Below are 22,252 nucleotides of genomic sequence, written 5' to 3'. Positions count from 1 at the left end.
TGTGTTGTGGGCTTTCCACAGTCTCAAATGAACATTTTATGTAATAGTAATCTTTACTATTCCCTCAGGCACATGTGAAATTATTAGTAGAAAGAAAATATATTGATTATTTCACTTTGCAAATCAAAGCTGGAAAAACACCTTTTCAAAAATCTTGGAATAAATGATTCAGAAGCCATTTAAAACCAACTATGACCATGTGATTGAAACTAATAAATATTAGTTTCCTCCCATTTCATCCTCAATCACTACCACAATACTGTCGCAATTACTTCATTTAGCCCAAAATATTCACTTCTTCAGTGGAATTTTATTGTCATCAACAAACCAGGGTTCGTTGTTCTCTTTTTCCAAGCCACACTCATAATTTCCTCCTAGAGGGCTGATTCTAAGTGTCTAAATTGAAAGCTATTAGAAATTATGCTACAAGGAAGAGAGGAAGTAGTCAGGTGTGACTCAGAGCTCTGTAGTATTTATATTATATGAGGCAGGGTTTAGATGTAATAAGATATCACAATTAGGCATTTTTGTTTAATGAGGGAAAACTGTAACAAACTAAAGTTGAAAAAACTGTGCCTTGCTTGATGATTTGTTAAAATACACTGACATCCATAGTTCATTCTGATGATGACCTCTGGTCAGAGGACCCTCATCTTCATAGCCTTGAATCGCTTCTTGTAATTACTCACTTTAATCACTTAAGAAGACATAATTAGATATTTCAAAGACATCAAGTAGTGAGTGCAAAGTGTAAAATCCTGTGGAAATTTATAAAATGCCTTAAAGTAAATGAAGTTTTTTTATAATATTCCAGTACTTAGAACATTACAAGTGTCACATAAATATTAGTTTCCTCCCATTTCATCCTCAGTCCTGTCTCTCAATATTCTTTTTTTAATTTATTTTATTGAAGTATAGTTAATTCACAATATAGGGTTAATTTATGCTGTGCAGCAAAGTGATTCAGTTATATATATATATATAATGTGTGTGTGTGTATATATATATATATATATATATAAAATGAGTGTATATATGTATATATAAATTCTTTTTATATTATTTTCCATTATGGTTTATCATAAGATATTGAATATAATTCTCTGTGCTATACATAGGACCTTATTGTTTATCCTTTCTATATATAATAATTTGCATCTACTAACCCCAGACTCCCAATCTATCCCTTCCCCTGCCTCTCAAGAGTCTAAGACTAGATTCTGAGGCCATAACCCCATAGAAACATCTAACTAAAATAGTAATAAGGTACAACGAGGTCCTCCAAGGTGTAAGAATTAAATTTCTTAACAATTTCAGTTTTAATTGAAATGTTATTTTAATGTTAATAGTAATAAAGATTCGGTAGTAAAATATTTTTACTTCTGTGGTGACTCTCTGTATAAGATTTTTACTTAATAAGTAGGCACATGTGAAATTTTACATTTACCTCAGTTAACCAAAGAGCTATTTTTTTTTATCTGAAGTTTACAAAATCTAAAATAACATCTACAGGAAACACTTTTAAAACTGTATATTTCTGTAAATATTTATTTATGTAATGTGTATTTATACATTTCACAGTGCACAAAAAGATATTTGAGATTTCAGTGACCTCAAGCTTCACCAAAAAAAAATTACATACATTTATGTAAAGAGACTAAACAATAGACTTTAAAAGATATTTTTAAATGATGCATGCTCACTATTTAAAGAGTTAAAGGATGAAGAAAATTACCAAAAAGAGAAAATAAAATAATATTAAAACTGTGCTGCTCACAAATATTTAAATGCTAGATCTGTTTTTCCAGCTATCTCTCAATACACTTTAAAAGATAGGCTAACTTAAGTGCTTTTACAAATATGAAATGTTTCTGGAATGCTATTCAAACAAAATGGACTGCATTTAATTTTATTTGACTTTAATATAAGAAAATGAAACAGATAAAACTTAAGAAATTGCTGAATTTCAGATAAATATTTCCTTACTTTATGAGATACTCATTATTAAAAGATTCCTAAAGGCTAAAAAAGATACTTAAAATATTAATTTGAGACATTATCACATTCACTGTCTATGTACCAACATTAAACAGCACTTTGATGTATTGTTATAAAAGGCAGGATTATCAAACACTCACATTCCAGCCGTCTTCACTCCCCCGTATCCCAAGTTTCGAGAATAAGGTGGGTATTATACATTGTCAAGGTTTATAAATTTAAAATTGATTCTGCTGCTACAACTCCTGTGGCTTCTTGGACAGATTTCCACATTTGAATGAATTGAAGGTTCAATCTCAAACCTTCTATCACAGAAGAAGAAACCTTCTATCACTCAAACCTTTTATCACAGCTTCTGTATTCCTGAGTTCTCTGTTTTGATTTATCTTTTAGTTGGCTGGAATGTATCATCAGGTAACTGCTTCGAGGAGGGCTCTGGGAATCAAAGTTCCTGAGGGTTTGGCTACTATACGAACTGTTTTTCTATTCACAGCACTTCTAAAATCAAATGTGTAGGGGGTTTTCCTACATCAACCAATGCTTAACTTTCCAGACATCAGCTGGGTGTCCTACAACTCATTCAGGACACTAAACGCCTGGAGCTGGTGCAGAGCCCACAGATAAAGAGCTCAGACCCTCAAGACTGCCCCCTACCCTAGATACCAGAGTGCCGGGCTGTCACTTCTACTTCTGATCAACAAGTTATTAACTGAGCTTTCCCAGTTTCTTCGGCTGCCATGGGAGGAACTGGCTCCCAAGTCATCCAGCTCTGACAGCCAATGGCATTCATCATTCACAAGTCCCCCAGAACCACGGAAAACGCAAGAAGCAGTTTTAAACGAACACCAAGCGCTTCCTGTGATCATCACCCTGGATTTAGCTCAGGGGAATCAGGCCAACATGCATGGCTCCCATTTCCTCCCTGAAACAGGTTTGACTACAGACTTTTCCAGCTGCTGCTGCCCAAGGTTCAGAAATTTAGGAGCTCTGTGTCAGGAACTGGAGGCTGAGACAAATATGTATTTCTTATTTATTGTATCACAACTACTTGCTACCTGTAACTTTCAAACGTGAAGGACAACTTCACTTTTGGAGTTTTTTCCTCTGCCATTTTCACTGATGCCCCTCTCTACTGTTCTTAGAACTGCATTTGAATATTCAGTTGTCTCAAAATAAAAAGTTTAACTTTTTCTAAAGCCAAATCATATTAAAGTATTCTGACAAATATGGCATTTTGCTACCTCACACTTCCCTTCTGTGCAGGCCCACTTACCAAAAGTACTCCCTTTTAACTCCACTCTTTTTCTGGCATTTATTCTTGCCTTATTTCTAAATAATATATATCTTTTGAGTCATCTGTTTCATATATTATTTATTGACTTCCTATTACTGCAATTAGGAATTTGAGTTTCTACAACACCCTTCCCTCTCAGTATGGTAACAACTATTATTGAATCAATATTCAGTATTTACATTATGTAGTCACAGCAGACCTATTTGCCCTAAATATGTTTGTTTACTTTCTGTTTTCCTGGAATTTAACGTTTTCTTTGTTTTTGTTTTTCTTTTTTTTAACTTGCTTAATGTTCTTTGACGTGATACCTAAAAAGTCAAGTTGTTCTGGATCTGTTTTGCATCCCTCATGATGAAATAAATGGCCTTGGCTTTTTGTGCTTGCCTTCTCCACTGCAGTGTATAAACTTCAAGATCAGAATGGCTTTTTGTTGTTGCCATGTGTTTTGCATAAGAATCTGATGAAAATATAATTATTTAAAATACATTTATAAATGGTGGTAAGGTTTGGAAGAAAGCTTTATTTTGAAAGAATTGACTATAGCCTTCGGTCAGTCAGTTCGGGCTCTCAGTCGTGTCCGACTCTTCGCGACACGATGGACTGCAGCACACCAGACCTCCCTATCCATCACCAACTCCCGGAGCTTACTCAAACTCATGTCCATTGAGTCAGTGATGCCATCCAACCATCTCATCCTCTGTCATCCCCTTATCCTGCCCTCAATCTTTCCCAGCATCAGCATCTTTTCAAATGAGTCAGTTCTTCGCATCTGATGGCCAAAGTATTGGAGTTTCAGCTTCAATATCAGTCCTTCCAATGAATATTCAGGACTGATCACCTTTAGGATGGACTGGTTGGATCTCCTTGGAGTCCAAGGGACTCTCAAGAGTCTTCTCCAACACCACAGTTCAAAAGCATCAATTCTTTGGTGCTCAGCTTTCTTTATAATCCAACTCTGACATCCACACATGACTACTGGAAAAAACATAGCTTTGAGTAGACAGACCTTGTTGGCAAAGTAATGTCTCTGCTTTTTAATATGCTGTCTAGGTTGGTCATAACTTTTCTTCCAAGGAGTAAGCATCTTTTAATTTCATAGCTGCAGCCACCATCTATAGTGATTTTGGAGCTCAAAAAAATAGTCTGTCACTGTTTCCATTGTTGCCCCATCTATTTGCCATGAAGTGATGGGACCAGATGCCATGATCTTAGTTTTCTGAATGTTGAGCTTTAAGCCAACTTTTTCACTCTCCTCTTTCACTTTCATCAAGAGGCTCTTTAGTTCTTCTTCACTTTCTGTCATAAGGGTGGTGTCATCTGCATATCTGAGGTTATTGGTATTTCTCCCAGCAATCTTGATTCCAGCTTTAGCTTCATCCAGCCCAGCATTCTCATGATGTACTCTGCATATAAGTTAAATAAGCAGGGTGACAATATACAGCCTTGACATACTCCTTTTCCTATCTGGAACCAGTCTGTTGTTCCATGTCCAGTTCTAACTGTTGCTTCCTGACCTGCATACAGATTTCTCAGGAGGCAGGTCAGGTTGTCTGGTATTCCCATCACTTTAAGAATTTTCCACAGTTTGTGGTGATCCACACAGTCGAAGGCTTTGGCATAGTCAATAAAGCAGAAGTAGATGTTTTTCTGGAACTCTCTTGTTTTTGTGATAATCCAGCAGATGTTGGCAATTTGATCTCTGATTCCTCTGCCTTTTCTAAAACCAACTTGAACATCTGGAAGTTCATGGTTCACGTACTGTTGAAGCCTGGCTTCGAGAATTTTGAGCATTACTTTACCAGCATGTGAGATGAGTGCAATTGTGCGGTAGTTTCAGCATTCTTTGGCATTGCCTTTCTTGGGATTGGAGTGAAAACTGACCTTTTCTAGTCCTGTGACCACTGCTGAGTTTTTCAAATTTGCTGGCATATTGAGTGCAGCATTTTCACAGCATCATCTTTTAGAATTTGAAATAGCTCAACTGGAATTCCATTACCTTCACTAGCTTTGTTCGTAGTGATGCTTCTCAAGGACCCCTTGACTTTACACTCCAGGATGTCTGGTTCTAGGTGAGTGATCACACCATTGTGATTATCTGGGTGGTGAAGATCTTTTTTGTACAGTTCTTCTGTGTATTCTTGCCATCTCTTCTTAATATCTTCTGCTTCTGTTAGGTCCATACCATTTCTGTCCTTTATTGAGCCCATCTTTGCATGAAAAGTTCCCTTTGAATCTCTAATTTTCTTGAAGAGATTGCTAGTCCTTCCCATTGCATTATTTTCCTCTATTTCTTTGCATTGATCACTGAGGAAGGCTTTCTTATCTCTCCTTGATATTCCTTGGAACTCTGCCTTCAAATGGGTATATCTTTCCTTTTCTCCTTTGCTTTTTGCTTCTCTTCTTTTCACAGCTATTTGTAAGGCCTCCTAAGACAGCCATTTTGCTTTTTTGCATTTCTTTTCGTTGGGGATAGTCTTGAACCCTGTCTCCTATACTATGTCACAAACCTCCATCTATAGTTCATCAGGCACTCTGTCTATCAGATCTAACCCCTTGAATCTCTTTGTCACTTCCACTGTATAATTGTAAGGGATTTAATTTAGGTCATACCTGAATGGTCTAGTGGTTTTCCCTACTTTCTTCAATTTAAGTCTGAATTTGGAAATAAGGAGTTCATGATCCAAGTCAGCTCCTGGTCTTCTTTTTGCTGACTGTATAGAGCTTCTCCATCTTTGGCTGCAAAGGATATAATCAATCTGATTTCAGTGTCGATCATCTGGTGATGTCCACGTGTAGAGTCTTCTCTCGTCTTGTTGGAAGAGGATGTTTGCTATGACCAGTGCGTTCTCTTGGCAAAACTCTATTAACCTATGCCCTGCTTCATTCTGTACTCTAAGGACAAATTTGCCTGTTACTCCAGGTGTTTCTTGACTTCCTACTTTTGCATTCCAATCCCCTGTAATGAAAAGCACGTCTATTTTGGGTGTTAGTTCTAGCAGGTCTTGTAGGTCTTCATAGAACTGTTCAACTTCAGCTTCTTCAGCATTGCTGGTCAGAGCATAGACTTGGATTATTGTGATATTGAATGGTTTGCATTGGAAACGAACAGAGATCATTCTGTCATTTTGAGATTGCATCCACTGCATTTCAGACTCTTTCATTGACTATGATGGCTACTCCATTTCTTCTAAGGGATTCTTGCCCACAGTAGTAGATATCACGGTCATCTGAGTTAAATTCTCCCATTTCAGTCTATTTTAGTTTGCTGATTCCTAAAATGTCGACGTTCACTCTTGCCATCTCCTGTTTGACCACTTCCAATTTGCCCTGATTCAGGGACCTAACATTCCAGTTTCCTATGCAATATTGCTCTTTATAGCATCAGACTTTGATTCTATCACCAGTCACATCCACAACTGGGTGCTGTTTTTGCTTTGGCTCTGTCTCTTCATTCTTTCTGGAGTTATTTCTCCACTCATATCCAGTAACATATTGGGCACCTACCAACCTGGGGAGTTCAACTTTCAGTGTCCTATCTTTTTGCCTTTTCATACGTTTCATGGGGTCTCAAGGCAAGAATACTGAAGTGGTTTGCCATTCTGTTCTCCAGGTGATCACATTTTGCCAGAACTCTCCACCATGACCCGTCCGTCTTGGGTGGCCCTACACGGCATGGCTCACAGTTTCATTGAGTTAGACAGGGCTGTGGTCCATGTGCTCAGATTGGTTAGTTTTCTGTGATTGTGGTTTTTATCTGTCTCCCCTCTGATGGAGAAGAATAAGAGGCTTATGGAAGCTTCCTGATGGGAGAGACTGACTGAGGGGGAAACTGGGTCTTGTTTTGATGGGTGGGGCCATGCTCAGTAAATCTTTAATCCAATTCCTGTTGATGGGTGGAGCTGTGTTCCCTCCTTGCTATTTACCTAGGGCCAAACTACAGTGGAGGTAATGAAGATAATGGTGACCTCCTTCAAAAAGTCCCGTGCATATACTGCTACACTCACTGTCCCCAACCCTGCAGCAGGCCACCACCGACCCACACCTCTGCTAGAGACTCCTGGACACTCACGGGCAAGTCTGGGTAGTCTCTTGTGGGGTCACTGCTCCTTTCTTCTGGGTCCTGGTGCACACAGAGTTCTGTTTGTGTCCTCCAAGAGTCTATTTCCCAGTCCCGTATAAGTTCTGGCAGCTCTATGGTGAGGTTAATGGCCACCTCCTCCAAGAGGGCTTATGTCATACCCAAGTCTGCTGCATCCAGAGCCCCTGCCCCTGCGGCAGGCCACTGCTGACCCGTGCCTCCACAGGAGATGCTCAAACACAGTTCAGTCTCTGTCAGTGTCTGACTATAGCCTTACTGGTTTCAATATTAAGCTGAGAGAGTATAAGGAGTCTTTTAAAATCACACTTAGATAGCGATACTAAATTCAGCAAAGAAAAATACAAGATAACCAGTTTAGTTTAAATTTCCGGTAAACAAATGATGATTTAATGAAAGTATATTCCAGCAGGAATCCTGTCTTTCACCTAATAATGTACATTTAAATAGCCAACTGTTCTATCAGTGAAATAAACTTGGTTGGGTTTATTGTGAATGTGAATGATTAATGTTAAGATGCTACAAAGGGAAAACGAAATTAATTTTTGTTGGCTGGTAACATAATGCTGCAGACTGTTTTAATCCGACTGAAGTCTGTATAGTGAAAAAGGTGTGAGTAGTGAGATGCTGACCCAGAGAAGAATGAAGACTTATGTCACTGGTCTTCTTCCCTGGCCCTGGTCATATGGAAGGGTGCTGAGGTCACATCCTAGGAGCATGAACTCAAATGCATTTCCCCACAACACCGAGAGGTCAAATCAAACCACTGATAGTACTCAAAACCTTCAATTCCCTCATCCCAGATCCTTCCAAGGGTGTTCTAGACAGCTCGGGCTGCTATTATACAGCAAAATATCATAGTCTGGGTGGCTTAAATGACAGAAATTTATTCCTCACAGTTCTGTAGGCTGCAATGCCCAAAATCAAATTGCTGGCCGATCCAGTTGCTGGTGAGGGTCTTTTTTCCAGTTAACACACAGATGCCTTCTTGCTGTATCTGCACATGGCAGAGAGAGATCATCTTTCATGTCTCTTCTTATTTATAAGGGCACTAAGCCCATTCATGAGGGCTCCATCCTCGTGATTTAATTACCTCCCAAAGATTGTTCCTCCAAATACTGTCACACTGGAGATGATGACTGTAACATAAATTTTGGGAGGAGGCAAACATTTAGGCAATGAAGATGTGACTAAAACTACAAGTGTATGTCCAGAAAGATCTTAGATGTTAGGAAACATCATTCTGATAGTAGACAAACCTAGGCATCCTCCAAGGGGGAAAGAAAGGGGGAAGTTCTTTGAAATCTGCTTACAATTCACCATAGACAGTTTTTATTTTAAGAAACTAATAAAAGTAATATGATTTCACCTTTCAGAGCTGTTTATCACTTGAAATTTCAGTTTGGGTGATTGCACTCTAGTAAATTAGCTGACTGAGAGTCTAAAGATTATATCTGCCTCCAGACAGTCCATTCATCATGCTTAGCATTTGAATTTGAGCACAGCTTTCCCACATATTTGCCAAAATGCCACCAAAGTAATCACAGAAAGCTCCCTGTTTTGATCTACCTAATGCCTTAAATATTGTCAGTGGCTGTGAAATTTAGGTTTATTGGAATATTTTAATAACCCACCAATCTCTTTATCTGAAAGCTTCATATAACCACTCTCTTAGTTCATAAATACTTATTGATTTTAATTTTGCACCAAAAAGGGAGTGGACTTCAGTAGTTCAATATGTACTTACTCAAGAAAGCAATGCAAAGTCGTAGTATTATCAAGATATAATCATGTAGGAATGAAAAAACCTTTAAATAGTATCAAATATTTACTTGCATGGCCAATGCAACGTTCAAATTATTTGTGTGTAACCCACACCTTCACACTTTCAACATTATTTTGCAAACAGGCAAGTTGTTCAGTTAGATTATCCAATTTTGGAAAAGCATGATTTAAATTTTGATTGGTAAAACTACCAAAATGTGATAATTGTGATCCCCCAAAAATCCAATTGCATAAAATTCAGGCTTGCATGATTGAAAAGTGAACAAAATTTTCAGGCCAAAAGTGCCCAACTAATTGGCTGAGAGCTCCAGATAGGTGTGTGGGATCCAAGTCTATCCCAAAGCCATCTGTGGTTTGTACCACCTCCTGACCTCGTCACTTTTTACCACCTGGTCCCTACGTGTGCTGTGTCTCACTGGGTAGTAATTCCTAAAATTCTAGGCAACTGGTGCTCTTTTAGACTCACATACCCACAAGTATTGGACCTGAATAAAATGGTTATGGAGACCTAGCCTCTGTCTCCCTAAGCGGGATATAGGGCTGCTTGCCCTTTCTGTACCAACTTGTTTTTGAAATACGATATTAAACATGGTAATTACTTCACTGTATATGTAAGTCAAACCATTATGCTATACATCTTAAATTTATATACAGTGAGGTATGTCAATTATATCTCAGTAAAACTGGGGAAAAAATCTAAGAAATTAAATCTAAGAAAAAAAACCTAAGAAATTAAAAAATAAGTAAAACCAAATATGATATTAAAATAGTTAATTCAAATGCTATCTTTTCCAAAATTAATTTTAACTTTGGATTTTCTTTTTTGCTTTCTATTCTTTGTGGGGATGCTTGGACATAATGAATTGTTCTCAGGAGCTTCACCCACGGACAGTCCTTGGTCTCCACCTGCTGTGACCTCTACTTCCCTATCAGAAACTCTACCTTTTTATACTGTATCAAGCATCTTTTCTCAGGCTGATCAAAGTGCCACAGACACAGTGCCCATTGACCAGACAGTACTAATCCCACGGCTTATTGTCCCCACTGGTGACTATTCTACCATCAGCCCATTGGTTCCGAAAATTTCACACTTGCCTACATCTTCAGAAGACCGGTTGAGTACCAGCAGCCAAGATACAATGGAAAACTTAGATGCAATGGATCTCACTAACACTCCTGCCTCCTCTGAGGTCCCAGGATTCAGTGGGCATGTTTCTAGCCTGGATTATTTCCTGGAGAACATCACTCCTGACCCAGGTTTGCACTACATCACCACCAGTGCCATGACTGTCGCCGCCAGGGGCCGAGAGCTAGTGGTGTTCTTCAGTCTGCGTGTGGCCAACATGCCCTTCTCCACTGACCTCTTTAACAAGAGCTCACTCGAATATCAAGCTCTGGAGCAGCGATTCACACAACTGGTGAGTGGACACCACTTACAACTCTGTATGTCTTTTCCTTTTTGTTGTTACTTCATAATGTAATCACCGCTGTGTGTTGAGCAATGCAGATTTGGAAGAGACAAGCTTCTGAGATACCTGTTGCTGGCAGCATTCAGCTAGAGTGTTGAGATGGATTTGGATCCAACAGGCAGGAGTTCTATGGTAGACACACGAGGCAGCCACTCGGCTATCTGGGTACAAACTTATTTCTAAGACATTTTCATTATAGTTCCTCTAGATTTCGTTTTCCTGAGAATAATACATAACCACTCAAGAACTGAACTTGGAATTTATAAATAATATGAGCAGACTTTTCCTAAGTTCATTCTGTTTTCCAGCCATCTGACAAAAGAGTTCTAGGCTAGAAAAGTTCAGAAGAGATGAAGTCAAGTGTTCAGGTGTAAGAAATCCTTTTTTTTTTTTTTTTTAGTTCCCTTTATGTTCTTGTAAAACAAACCAACAAAAAGATAAAATGACAAAACGGCTCAGCATCCCGACCACTAACAAAGAAAGTGAGATCATCATTAAAAAGCATATAACTATAATTATGAAACACCCCCCAAAATCATGTTTATTTTGTTTCTTCATGTACTTTTGTAGAAATACATACACAGTGAAAACTGTTAAACTATGAACCTCTCACAGGCATGGATAATTAAATTCAAGTACACAGTGCCCATCACAAAGATTACAGAATTTCTGAAAATAAGAAAAAAATATTTTTAAGCTCCATGTAAGTTAAATCATTATGCAAATTAAAACCAATTCTTCAAGGGAACTTTAAATAAGACTTTGTGCTATACCCACCTCCCCCAAGTGAGGTGAGTTGATGTTGGGACAACCTCAATGAACAGAATCCCAGGGTACCAAGTCCAGGTATATTAACTAGGATACATCTAGGCTGCCATAATGAAGAGATCAAGAATACAGTAACTTAAATAGAATATAAGTTTATTTTCTTTCACTTGGTGGGTGGGACAACTCTGCTCTACGGAGTCATCCAGGGACTCACATTCCCTCCATCTTGTAACTCTGCCAACCCCAAGGATGTTTCCTCACTCTCACATTCAAAGCTGGGTCACTGGAACATCTCTTTTATTTATGTATTTATTTATTTATTTTAATTGGAGGATATTTATTTTGCAATATTGTGATGGTTTCTCCCATATGTCAACATGAATCAGCCATAGGTACACACATGTCCCCCTCATCCTGAACCCTGCTCCCACACCACCCCTCTAGGTTGTCCCAGAGCACCTGCTTTGGGTGCCCCGCCTCATGCATCAAACTGGCACTGGTCATCTATTTTGCGTATGGTAACGTACATGTTTCGATGCTATTCTCTCAAATCATCCGACACTGTCCTTCTCCCACTGCGTCTGAAAGTCTGTTCTTCGTGTTGGTGTCTCCTTTGCTGCCCTGCATGTAGAATGATCGGTAACTGGTACGTCTCTGTTTCTACTTGTGAGAAGCGGAAAGTGAGGAAGCCCAGGGCAAGCAATTTCCTAAGCAAGTGATGCCAAAGTTGCCCACACCTCTTTCACTCATATCCAATTGGTGGGAATTGGTCATGGGCCACACCTTGCTGCAAAGGAGGGTGGGAAATGTGGTCTCTAGCAAGGCAGCCTCTTGGCCATGAAGAAGAGGAGAATGGATTTGGGGAAAAGGAGCAACTAGTTGTCTGTACACGAGGTAAGGACAGGGATTTCCCACTAGAGGCCAAAGCAATGTTAAGACACAAAGAATGAGTCTAGTAAAAGTACATGGGAGAAAATAGGAGAGAGTAATTCCACACTCTGTATAAAATTTCATTTTATTTTCATAATAACCTTGAGGGGGCGGTTACTGGAGGTGGTACCAACATGTGGGTTTGGGTCAGAGTCTGGTGGGATGGAGATGGGGACAACGGAAAAGCAGGTCTGGGCCAAGCCTGGGAGATTATAGTTTGTATCTGTGTCCTCTCTGGGTTTGTGGGTGTCAGTTCATGAAGGAGAGGTCCCACTTTCAGAGCCAGGAACAAAGCAGACACCACTGAGTTTCAGACACTTCTGAAAAGTGATCTCCAGGGCACCTGTGGGACTTCCCTGGCAGTTCAGTGGTTAAGACTGTGTGCTTCCAGCGTTCAGATCCCTAGTCAGCAAGATCCCACATGTCATGGGGCGCGGCCAAAAAAACCCAGATGGTTGTGGGTCTCAAGAGGCAGTGTGGGAATGTGAAGCACAATTCCCTGGAGCATCATTTTGAGACAGTTAAATTCTAGCTTGAAAAGGGTCCTTAGGGAAACATTTTTCTTCTCCCTCACAATTCAAATAAGGGCACTGAGGTACAACTTAGCAGGTTATGTGGATTGATGAAGTCACACGTCTGGTTAGCAGCAATCTGAGGACTGACACCTAGTCTCCTGATGACCAAGTTCATCACTGTTTCCACTGCAGGGAATTTGTGGTGATGTGAAACACCCTGAACAGACCAATGAGCCCATGTTTCTGCTGTTGTTTATTTCAACAGGTCATTTCAAATTGGTTGCTTCCAAACAGATGTTCCATTTACCAGGCACAGGTCAATCCGCTACTGCTCAGTTTGGAACATGTTTTTATTTACTTGGATTTCTTTTTTTTTTTTTTTTTAATAACTGAACCTGGCATCCCTGCTTGGCTGACAGTGTTGACCAGGATTTCTTTTTCAATCCTCTGTTCTCACAATTCATCATGAAGAAAATCACTGCCCATCCATCTCAATACACAGAAAAGTGGAAATATGGGACATAATCACTGCAAACAGATCATTAAGTAGTGGTGTTCTGGTCTTGCATTAAATCCAAACACAAATATATAAAAAAGGAACTGAAATTTATGCCTCATATAATGAAATGTGAGTATAAATGGAATTAGCAGCAGCTGAGCACTTACAACACCATTAAGAGTAAACCGTCTTTTGTTTTTGCAGCTGGTTCCATATCTGCGATCCAATCTCACGGGTTTTAAGCAACTTGAGATACTTAACTTCAGAAATGGGAGCGTGATTGTGAATAGCAAAGTGAGGTTTGCTAAATCAGTGCCATATAACCTCACCAAGGCTGTGCGAGGTGTCTTAGAGGATTTTCGTTCCACAGCAGCCCAACAACTTGATCTGGAAATAGATAGCTACTCTCTCGACGTTGAACCAGGTAAAAGAATCCAACCTAGAAAATCTTGGGAGTGTTTTGGATTTGTTTGTTTGTTTAAGCTTGCAGCTAATTTACATCCTTCTAGAAGTCAGAAACACTTTATCAGCCAACAGCAAACACCTAAGAAACCTCCCAGTCCTGGTTAACTATGGTCATCACCTCTTCATAGCATAATTCAGGAGGAAACTGAGACAGTGTCCCAAGAAAGAAAAATAATCATTAGACCAAAACTCCAACTTGGAAAAAACCCATTTCACCATCACCCAAGAGGAAATTCTTGTCCCTTTCTATTTGTATACCCTAGATCAGCTTCCACGTGTGCGGGTTAAAACAAAGAAGAGTTAGATGTGAAAAAAAAAAAAATTAAAGATACAGGGGCTTAGCCTGAAGCTACATAATAGAAAGCAAACATCTGTTCTGATAATAAAGCACAGTGTATTGTACCAGTGTAAGAAGCTATGCCCAAATTGGGAACTGTTTCCACCATTGGCTTCAAAATTCTGTTTTCTAACCAACTGAAGGAAATTTTTTAATTCCCCAGAGTGCAAGGGGGCAAGGATCCAAATCTACTGGCAAAGCGACCTTTGAGCCAGGTTCAAAACAAAGCTTCCTAATTGGCCATGAATTAGTGAAGTGAATCTGTAACATCCTCCCTGGATTTCCCCAGACTAACAACCAAGGCAGAGGGAAAGGCCTTGGGCAAAATGCAAACAAAATCCTCGGTTGGAAGACACTTATCTTTGACAGAGAAGAACTTTGAGCAGGAAAATTGCCTCCTACCTTAGTAAACAGGATTATTAAAAAGACAGAGAGTCCTGAAGGTGCTGAGCCCCGGAGCACTTACCTTTGAACTCAAGCAGCTAAGCAAACCCTCTGGACCCCCTGGGAAATCAAAGACCTCCTAAACACTAGTAAGATACTGCCTCTTCCCCTGAAAACTTCCAGGGAGTCCCTGCCAGTTGAAATCAGAAGACCAATTTTTTCCAGTCAACTGAGAACAGGAACATATATAGGGAGAACTTAGCACAAGCGAGGCAAGGGCCCAATCCTCTCCCTTCCTTCCTCCCTTTCGGAGCTGATGGACAACAGAGACCCATCCGACAATAGGAGAAAATCAAGCAACGAGCCCAGTTGAGGCAAGGGAAAACTGGGCGCCGCTTAGAAGGAGGGCAGGGAGCTGGTAATGCATTTGCCGGTGATGCATTAGAGGCCCTGGTGATGCTGGAAGGGAGCATTGCAGAAAGTCATGACTTTGTAGGACCATGGTCCTGAATCTGTGTGCTGATGATGCTGAAAACTCAGTCTTTGTGCAAGGGTGCCGAATCAAATCTCAGAGACAGAACTTTGGGTGAAGTAGAAAAGAATAATGTTACTGCAAAGAGGGGCGCAGCAGTCGCATGCCTCAAAACTGTGTGTCCCAACCCAGGGTTGGGGTCGGGATTTGGTGAGGAGTTTTATAGCAATAGTTCAAGGACAGGGTTGCTGATAAGGATTGGGTTGTACCAAGCCCACATTCCTTTATTCTGGCTTCAAGAGGTCCCCTGATAAGCTTCTGGGGTTCCTTTAATCTGTCCTCAGATGCTTTCTAGATGAGCTTCTCGAGGTTGTCATACTCTGATCTTCTCTGGAAGGAAGAATGCTAACATCTTCCATTTGTTTCGGGTTTTAGTTTCAAAAAGAGCTCAAAGATACTGCCCTGTGTATCCCTTGAGGGGGAGCCAGGGCCCTGCCCCGAGGCTACACTGTTGTTTCCTGACTGCTCCTCCCTTGTCTCAGCACTCTCTGCCTCCCCTGATTATAAACCTGCCCTTTGAAACTCAGGGAAGGTTATGCTGGCTGGAATCTGTTCCTTACCAACAAGATACAGGGGACACAGAAATGCTTCCATACCCAGGAGCTCCACAGTGTCCTGCTTGGTGTCACTAACAGCAACACTCCACCTCCACACCTGGAAAAATGGAGACAGTAACAGTTGTGAGGATTAATCAAAATTATATTTACAATACTTAGCATAACATTTGACACACTGTAGTTGACTAACAAATGTTAGCGGTTAATATGGTAGCATCGTCATTAGTAAATGGGCTAATAATTTGTGATATGAAGACGGTAGCAGTGGGAACAATGAAAAGTACTATGACAAGGTATTTGTGTGGAGGATCAACTGAAATTATTTCATTAATTTCTCATGACCAGTTCTGCTGTGTAGCCGTTCCTCTAAGAAGCCAAGAGCAAGAGAAATGAGACAGTGCTAACATGGGTTTCAGTCCCTGCATGCTTGCTAAGTCACTTTAGTCATGTCCGATTCTTCTGCAACCCTATGGTTGCATGGAATTCTCCAGGCAAGAATACTGGAGTAGGTTGCCATGCCCTCCTCCAGGGGATCTTCCTGACCCGGGCATTGAACCCGCATCTCTTATGTCTTCTGCACTGGCAGGCAGGTTCTTGACTGCTAGCGCCACCTGGTCCTTATTGAAGCCAAATTTATACTGATTACTTTAATGCTATAACAACAGAGGAAGCTAGAGAGCATTGGGCAGCCTGGGACATTACCTTACTCTATATCCAGCTAGATAGTTGGAGAATTCAGAAGCTCTGAATTTTTGATACATTGGAGACTCATAGAATAAATGAATGAAAGGACAGATGGATAGATGGACGAGGTCTGCCAAGAATGACTATTGTGAGCCAGCCAGGACATAAGTAATGCCTAAACCAGCGGGTTGGAGGACAGCAGATTTAGAAAGCCGAAAATTATTTTATGAAAGTTAAAAATAAATAACAAAGAACTTTATGAACTACATAGTTCAAAGTGGATAAATCCAGTATGCAGAAGGGATCCTATTTATAGTGAGAAGCCACTGAGCCATCTACCCCCAAAAGTGCTTCTTCCACTCGACAAGGAGCTGGACAAGGTGGGAGGAGGCTGGGCTTCCTCATAACCTCGCAGGTTTAGTTATTTTACAGAAAGCAAAGGAAAGAGTCACCCATGTAACCAGCAATTGGACGAGATTGATTAGACCTTGACCATCTTCTACACGTGTAATCCAAAACAATCAGCATTTATTCACCACAGTTATAAACTGTAAACATGTGAAAGTCTCTGCCCAGAGGAACTTGCCTAATGGCCAAAGATGGTCACCTTACAACAATGCTGGGATCAAAGTTATTCCTTTTTCCTTCAAAGACCTTCCAAAGAGCACTTTCTGATATAATTTATTTTGTTGTTCAGTCAGTCAGCCATGTCCGACTTTTTGTGACCCCATGAACTGCAGCACGCCAGGCCTCCCTGTCCTTCACTATCTCCTGGAGTCTGTTCAAACTTATGTCCATTGAGTCAATGATGCCATCCAACTATCTCATCCTCTGTCATCCCCTTCTCTTCCTGCCCTCAGCCTTTCCCAGCATCAGGGTCTTTTCCAATGACTCAGCTCTTCTCACCAGGTGGCCAAAGCATTGGAGCTTCAGATTCAGCATGAGTCCTTCCAATGAATATTCAGGACTGATCTCCTTTAGGATGGACTGGTTGGATCTCCTTGCAGTCCAAGGGACTCTCAAGAGTCTTCTCCAACACCACAGTTCAAAAGCATCAATTCTTCAGCATTCAGTCTTCTTTATGGTCCAGCTCTCACATCCATACATGACTATTTGAAAAATCATAGCTTTGACTAGATGGACCTTTATTGGCAAAGTAATGTCTCTGCTTTTTAATATACTGTCTAGATTTGTCATAGATTTTCTTCCAAGGAGCAAGCATGTTTTAATTTCATGGCTTCAGTCACCATCTGCAGTGATTTTGAAGCCCAACAAAATAAAGTCTGTCACTATTTTCATTTTTTCCCCATTTATTTGCCATGAAGTGATGGAACTGGATGCCATGATCTTTGTGTTTTGAATGTTGAGTTTTAAGCCAGCTCTGATATGCTACACTTAGTTGAAAATTTCTGTGAGTTTGAGAATTGCCAGAGAGTGATCCCGTAAAGAAAAAAGCACTGAATTTTCCTTTAAATCCTATTTCATTGAAACCTGAGGCCTGAATACTACAGAGAGAATATGGGAATAGAGATGAATGTGGAGAATTCTGGTCCTCTTGGCTGGTTCCGGGCGATGAAGAGGCCTGTGGTGGCTGGTGCTATGAAGGCCGGGCTCTTACAGCTTCCATGAAGACAACCAGCACTGTTAAAGAAACAATTACCAGTGACATTTGTTAAAGATGCAAAGGGAGACTTTATCCCAGGGGTACTATCTTGATGGGTGTAGGGAGTCTCACAATAGAGGAGATTAGACCCAGCTCTGAGCACAGCATGGGCAGGTGGGAATTAGTAGCCAAAGAGCAGAGTGGGTCAGTGGATGGAAAATTACTAAGAAGGAACATCAGGGGTAAGAAGAGATTCTGGCTAAAATGACCTAAAAGAATTCTTGCTGAAGGCAAGCCCGGGTGATCAGACATCACCTGGGAGGGAGGAGAGAATGAGGACCCTGACGACCAGACATGGAGGATGCAAGGTTCTGGCCAAACCATCTTAGCATCATTCCTGCTAAAACTGGACGAGAAAGAGACAAACACAGAAGTCCAAGAGTCAAGGTCAAGCTTGAAAATTTTAGAGGAGCCTGAGTTAGGATCTGATCAAGGAGAAAATCTTTGTCAGCACCAGAGCTGGAGAGGCAGGACACCAGCCACAGAGCTTTGGTGGCAGAGGCACAGGGATTGGAGGGTGGTGGCTGCCAGGGAGAAGGAAGTGGCCAGCCAAGAGAGAGTGGGATGCAGCCAGGCACAAGCTCACAAACACCCCCACCCTCGTTCTCACACTGTTCATTCTCACGCTATCCACAGCCACTCCAATCCAGGCGGAGACAGCACCAAATTCTAAACACTCACAACCATCGCTTCTGCACAGAGTTCATTAATTTCATACATCTATGAATTCGTTCATTTTATAAAACTTCTTGAACTTGAAATGTCAAATGTTGTTCTTCAAACAAAAAGAACACCCGTATACTTATTGTACAGTAAAGTGTTTATAGCATCAGTTCTCCTACACAATTTTAGTTTGGAGAAATAAGCACAAAATTAGTATTTTGATTATAGAAGAAATGGGTGTCTGAGTTTTAAAACAAATTAAGGGAAAATATGCACATGATTTTCAATCGTTTTCTTCCTATTTTGTTTTAATCTAGAAGATGACAGGTATTTTGCTCCGTTTTTCAGCATGACTGGCTGATCCAGATTTTCTGCTTGTGGTCGTATATTTGAGTGTAAGCTGTCATGGTGATTGACAGGCAAGCTGATTAAAATGTCTTCCTTGTAGAGTAAACCAGTGCAACCACCTGATTGTGCTCCCTGGACCCCTAGTGAAGATAATTACTTCAGCTTCCTAGAGAACAAGGACTCAGATTCCAATTTACTCAGCCTCTGGCTCTGTAGCCAGTATAGTCTTTTCTGGTGTCTAAGGCTTGGCTGATTCTTAGCAGTGCCCGTCCCCCAGCACATAGTAAGGGAGATCACAGATCAAGACACTGCTAATCAAAATCCCAAGTAATACCTAAAGGCCATTTTAGCCAATACAAGAAGCCTCCCTGATTCAGGCTTGATCTTGCAAGTATTTCCTTGAGCTTATTGATGAAAACTCTCCTTCAAAGAGAATTAAAAGGGGAAATCTTGAAAGAGATAAAGGACAGCTCCTGGAAATACCAAACATCAGGAATGCATACCTATTGTCTCTGGGAAAGAATCTCAACACTCTTTCCTTGGAAAATGGAGAAGGTATCCTACCATTTTAAAGTTTTTCCAACCAGGATGGTCAAATATAGAAAAATTGAGTTACTGGATGTCTTACCCCTTTGTCCTTTTCTTGCTGCTTTCTTGGGAGAAACAGGGGATTAGAACTAGGGCTACAAAACACTGGTGGATCTCCCACCTCAAGTCCAATGTACCCCAGCCCAGAAGCTGCTAGCTTTACTACCCATGCCTCCCACAGCCCTTAGCAAAGAATAGCCTCCATGTGTGAATAGCATACCAGTCAATCAGGTAGATAGTGGTCGTAGTCGCTAAGTCTTGTCTGACTCTTGCAGTCCCATGGATTTTACCCTATTAGGCTCCTCTTTCCATGGAATTCCCAAGGCAGGAATACTGGATTGGGTTGCCATATCCCACTGCAGCAGATCTTCCCAATGCAGGAATCAAGGTCACGTCTCGTGCATTGCAGGCAGATTCTTTACCACTGAGCATTAGATGACAAATACAGTTTAAAGAGGATATAGTAATGAATTTTATTTAAACAGAAAAAAAAAAATTAAGTGATGAAATCTAAATACAAAACAGAAAATACAATCACTGTATCATATCCATTTCTATACAATAACTTCTGACTTTACAGAGGTGTAAAATGCCATAATCAATAGTAAATGGTAAATCAGTCCAAGTTACTGTCTTTTAGGAGTCAGCAAAATGTTTCTTAAAATGCCAGATAGTTAATATTTTAGGCTTTGCAAGTCAATAAAGCAGAAGTAGATGTTTTTCTTGATTTCTCCTGCTTTTTCTATGATCCAAAAGGTGTTGGTAATTTGATCTCTGGATCCTGTCTTTTCTAAATCCAGATTGAATATCTGGAAGGTCTCAGTTCACTTACTGTTGAAGTCTCGCTTGGAGAATTTTGAGCATTACTTTACTAATGTGTGAGATGAGTGCAAATGTGCAGTAGTTGGAACATTCTTTGGTATTGCCTTTCTTTGGGATTGGAATGAAAACTGACCTTTTCCAGTCTTGTAGCCACTGTTGAGTTTTCTAAATTTGCTGGCATATTGAGGGCAGCACTTTCACAGCATCAACTTTTAGGATTTGAAATAGCTCATTCTAATTCCATCACCTCCACTAGCTTTGTTTGTAGTGATGGCCCACTTGACTTCACACTCCAGGATGTCTGGCTCTAGGTGAGTGATCGCACTATCGTGGTTATCTGGGTCATGAAGATCTTTTTTGTATAGTTCTTCTGTCTACTTCTGCTTTATTGACTATGCCAAAGCCTTTGACTGTGTGAATCACAACAAACTGTGGAAACTTTTTAAAGAGATGGGAATACCAGACCATTTTACCTGCCATTGAGAAATCTGAATGTAGGTCAAGAAGCAACAGTTAGAACCAGATAGGGGACAACAGACTGGTTCCAAATTGGGAATGGAATACGACAAGCTGTATGTTGTCATCCTGCTTATTTAACTTGTATGCAGAGTACATCATGCGAAATGCTGGGCTGGATGAAGCACAAGCTGGAATCAAGATTGCCAGGAGAAATACCAATAACCTCAGGTGTAGGGTAAGGGAGTCAGAGAAGGTGAGGTTCAAAAAAAGAAAGACCAGCACTTTACAGGAACAGATCACCATTAATGAGGCGAGAAGGGGCAGCAGTCAGATTAGTGAGCTGCTGCTCTAACCCAAGAAAAGAGTAAGTATATATAGGCGTATATGTGGAAAGCTACTGTCTTAAGGGGGGCCTGTTCTTCTCCAAGGTTGTTCGGAGTAGTTATCTCTTTTTTTTTTTTTTAATAAATTTATTTATTTCAGTTGGGGGCTAATTACTTTACAATATTGTAATAGTTTTTGCCATACATTGACATGAATCAGCCATGGGTTTACATGTGTTCCCCTTCCTGGACCCCCCACCCACCTCCCTCCCCATCCCATCCCTCTGGGTCATCCCATTGCCCTGGCCCTGAGCCTTTGTCTCATGCATCAAACATGGAATGGTGTTCTGTTTCACATATGATAATATACATGTTTCAATGCTATTCTCTCAGAACGTCCCACCCTCACCTTCTCCCTCAGAGTCCATAAGACTGTTCTATGCATCTGTGTCTCTTATTCTGTCTTGCATATAGGGTTATCGTTACCATCTTTCAAATTCCATATATATGCATTAGTATACTGTATTGGTGTTTTTCTTTCTGGCTTACTTCACTCTGTATAATGGGCTCCACTTTCATCCATCTCAGTAGAACCGATTCAAATGTATTTTTTTAATGGCTGAGTAATATTCCATTGTGTATATGTACCACAGCTTCCTTATCCATTCGTCTGCTGATGGACATCTAGGTTGCTTCCATATCCTGGCTATTGTAAACAGTGCTGCGATGAACATTGGGGTACACGCGTCTCTTTCAATTTTGGTTTCCTCGGTATGTATGCCCAGCAGTGGGATTGCTGGTCATATGGCAGTTCTATTCCCAGTTTTTTAAGGAATCTCCACACTGTTCTCCATAGTGGCTGTACTAGTTTGCATTCCCACCAACAGTGTAAGAGGGTTCCCTTTTCTCCACTCCCTCTCCAGCATTTATTGCTTGTAGACTTTTGGATAGCAGCCATTCTGACTGGTGTGAGATGATACCTCATTGTGGTTTTGATTTGCATTTCTCTAATAATGAGTGATGTTGAGCATCTTTTCATGTGTTTGTTAGCCATCTGTATGTCTTCTTTGGAG

General features: G+C 40.5%; 1 protein-coding gene across 1 annotated transcript in view; it reads left to right on the top strand.

Annotated features, from left to right (window-relative positions):
• Positions 1-22,252, top strand: part of IMPG1 (interphotoreceptor matrix proteoglycan 1) — a 160,039-nt gene that overhangs the window by 104,425 nt on the left and 33,362 nt on the right. The window contains exons 13-14 of the mRNA XM_081530830.1: positions 10,047-10,591; positions 13,559-13,778. Of these exons, the coding sequence (XP_081386956.1) occupies positions 10,047-10,591; positions 13,559-13,778 (765 nt within the window). The remainder of the gene's footprint in view (positions 1-10,046; positions 10,592-13,558; positions 13,779-22,252) is intronic.

Source organism: Giraffa tippelskirchi, chromosome 9 (genome assembly GCF_054371585.1).
Source record: "Giraffa tippelskirchi isolate mGirTip1 chromosome 9, T2T-mGirTip1v1.2.pri, whole genome shotgun sequence".
Lineage (NCBI taxonomy): Eukaryota > Metazoa > Chordata > Mammalia > Artiodactyla > Giraffidae > Giraffa > Giraffa tippelskirchi.
The sequence above is the reverse complement of the archived record's forward strand: the minus strand, read 5'-3'. Positions and strand labels throughout refer to the sequence as shown.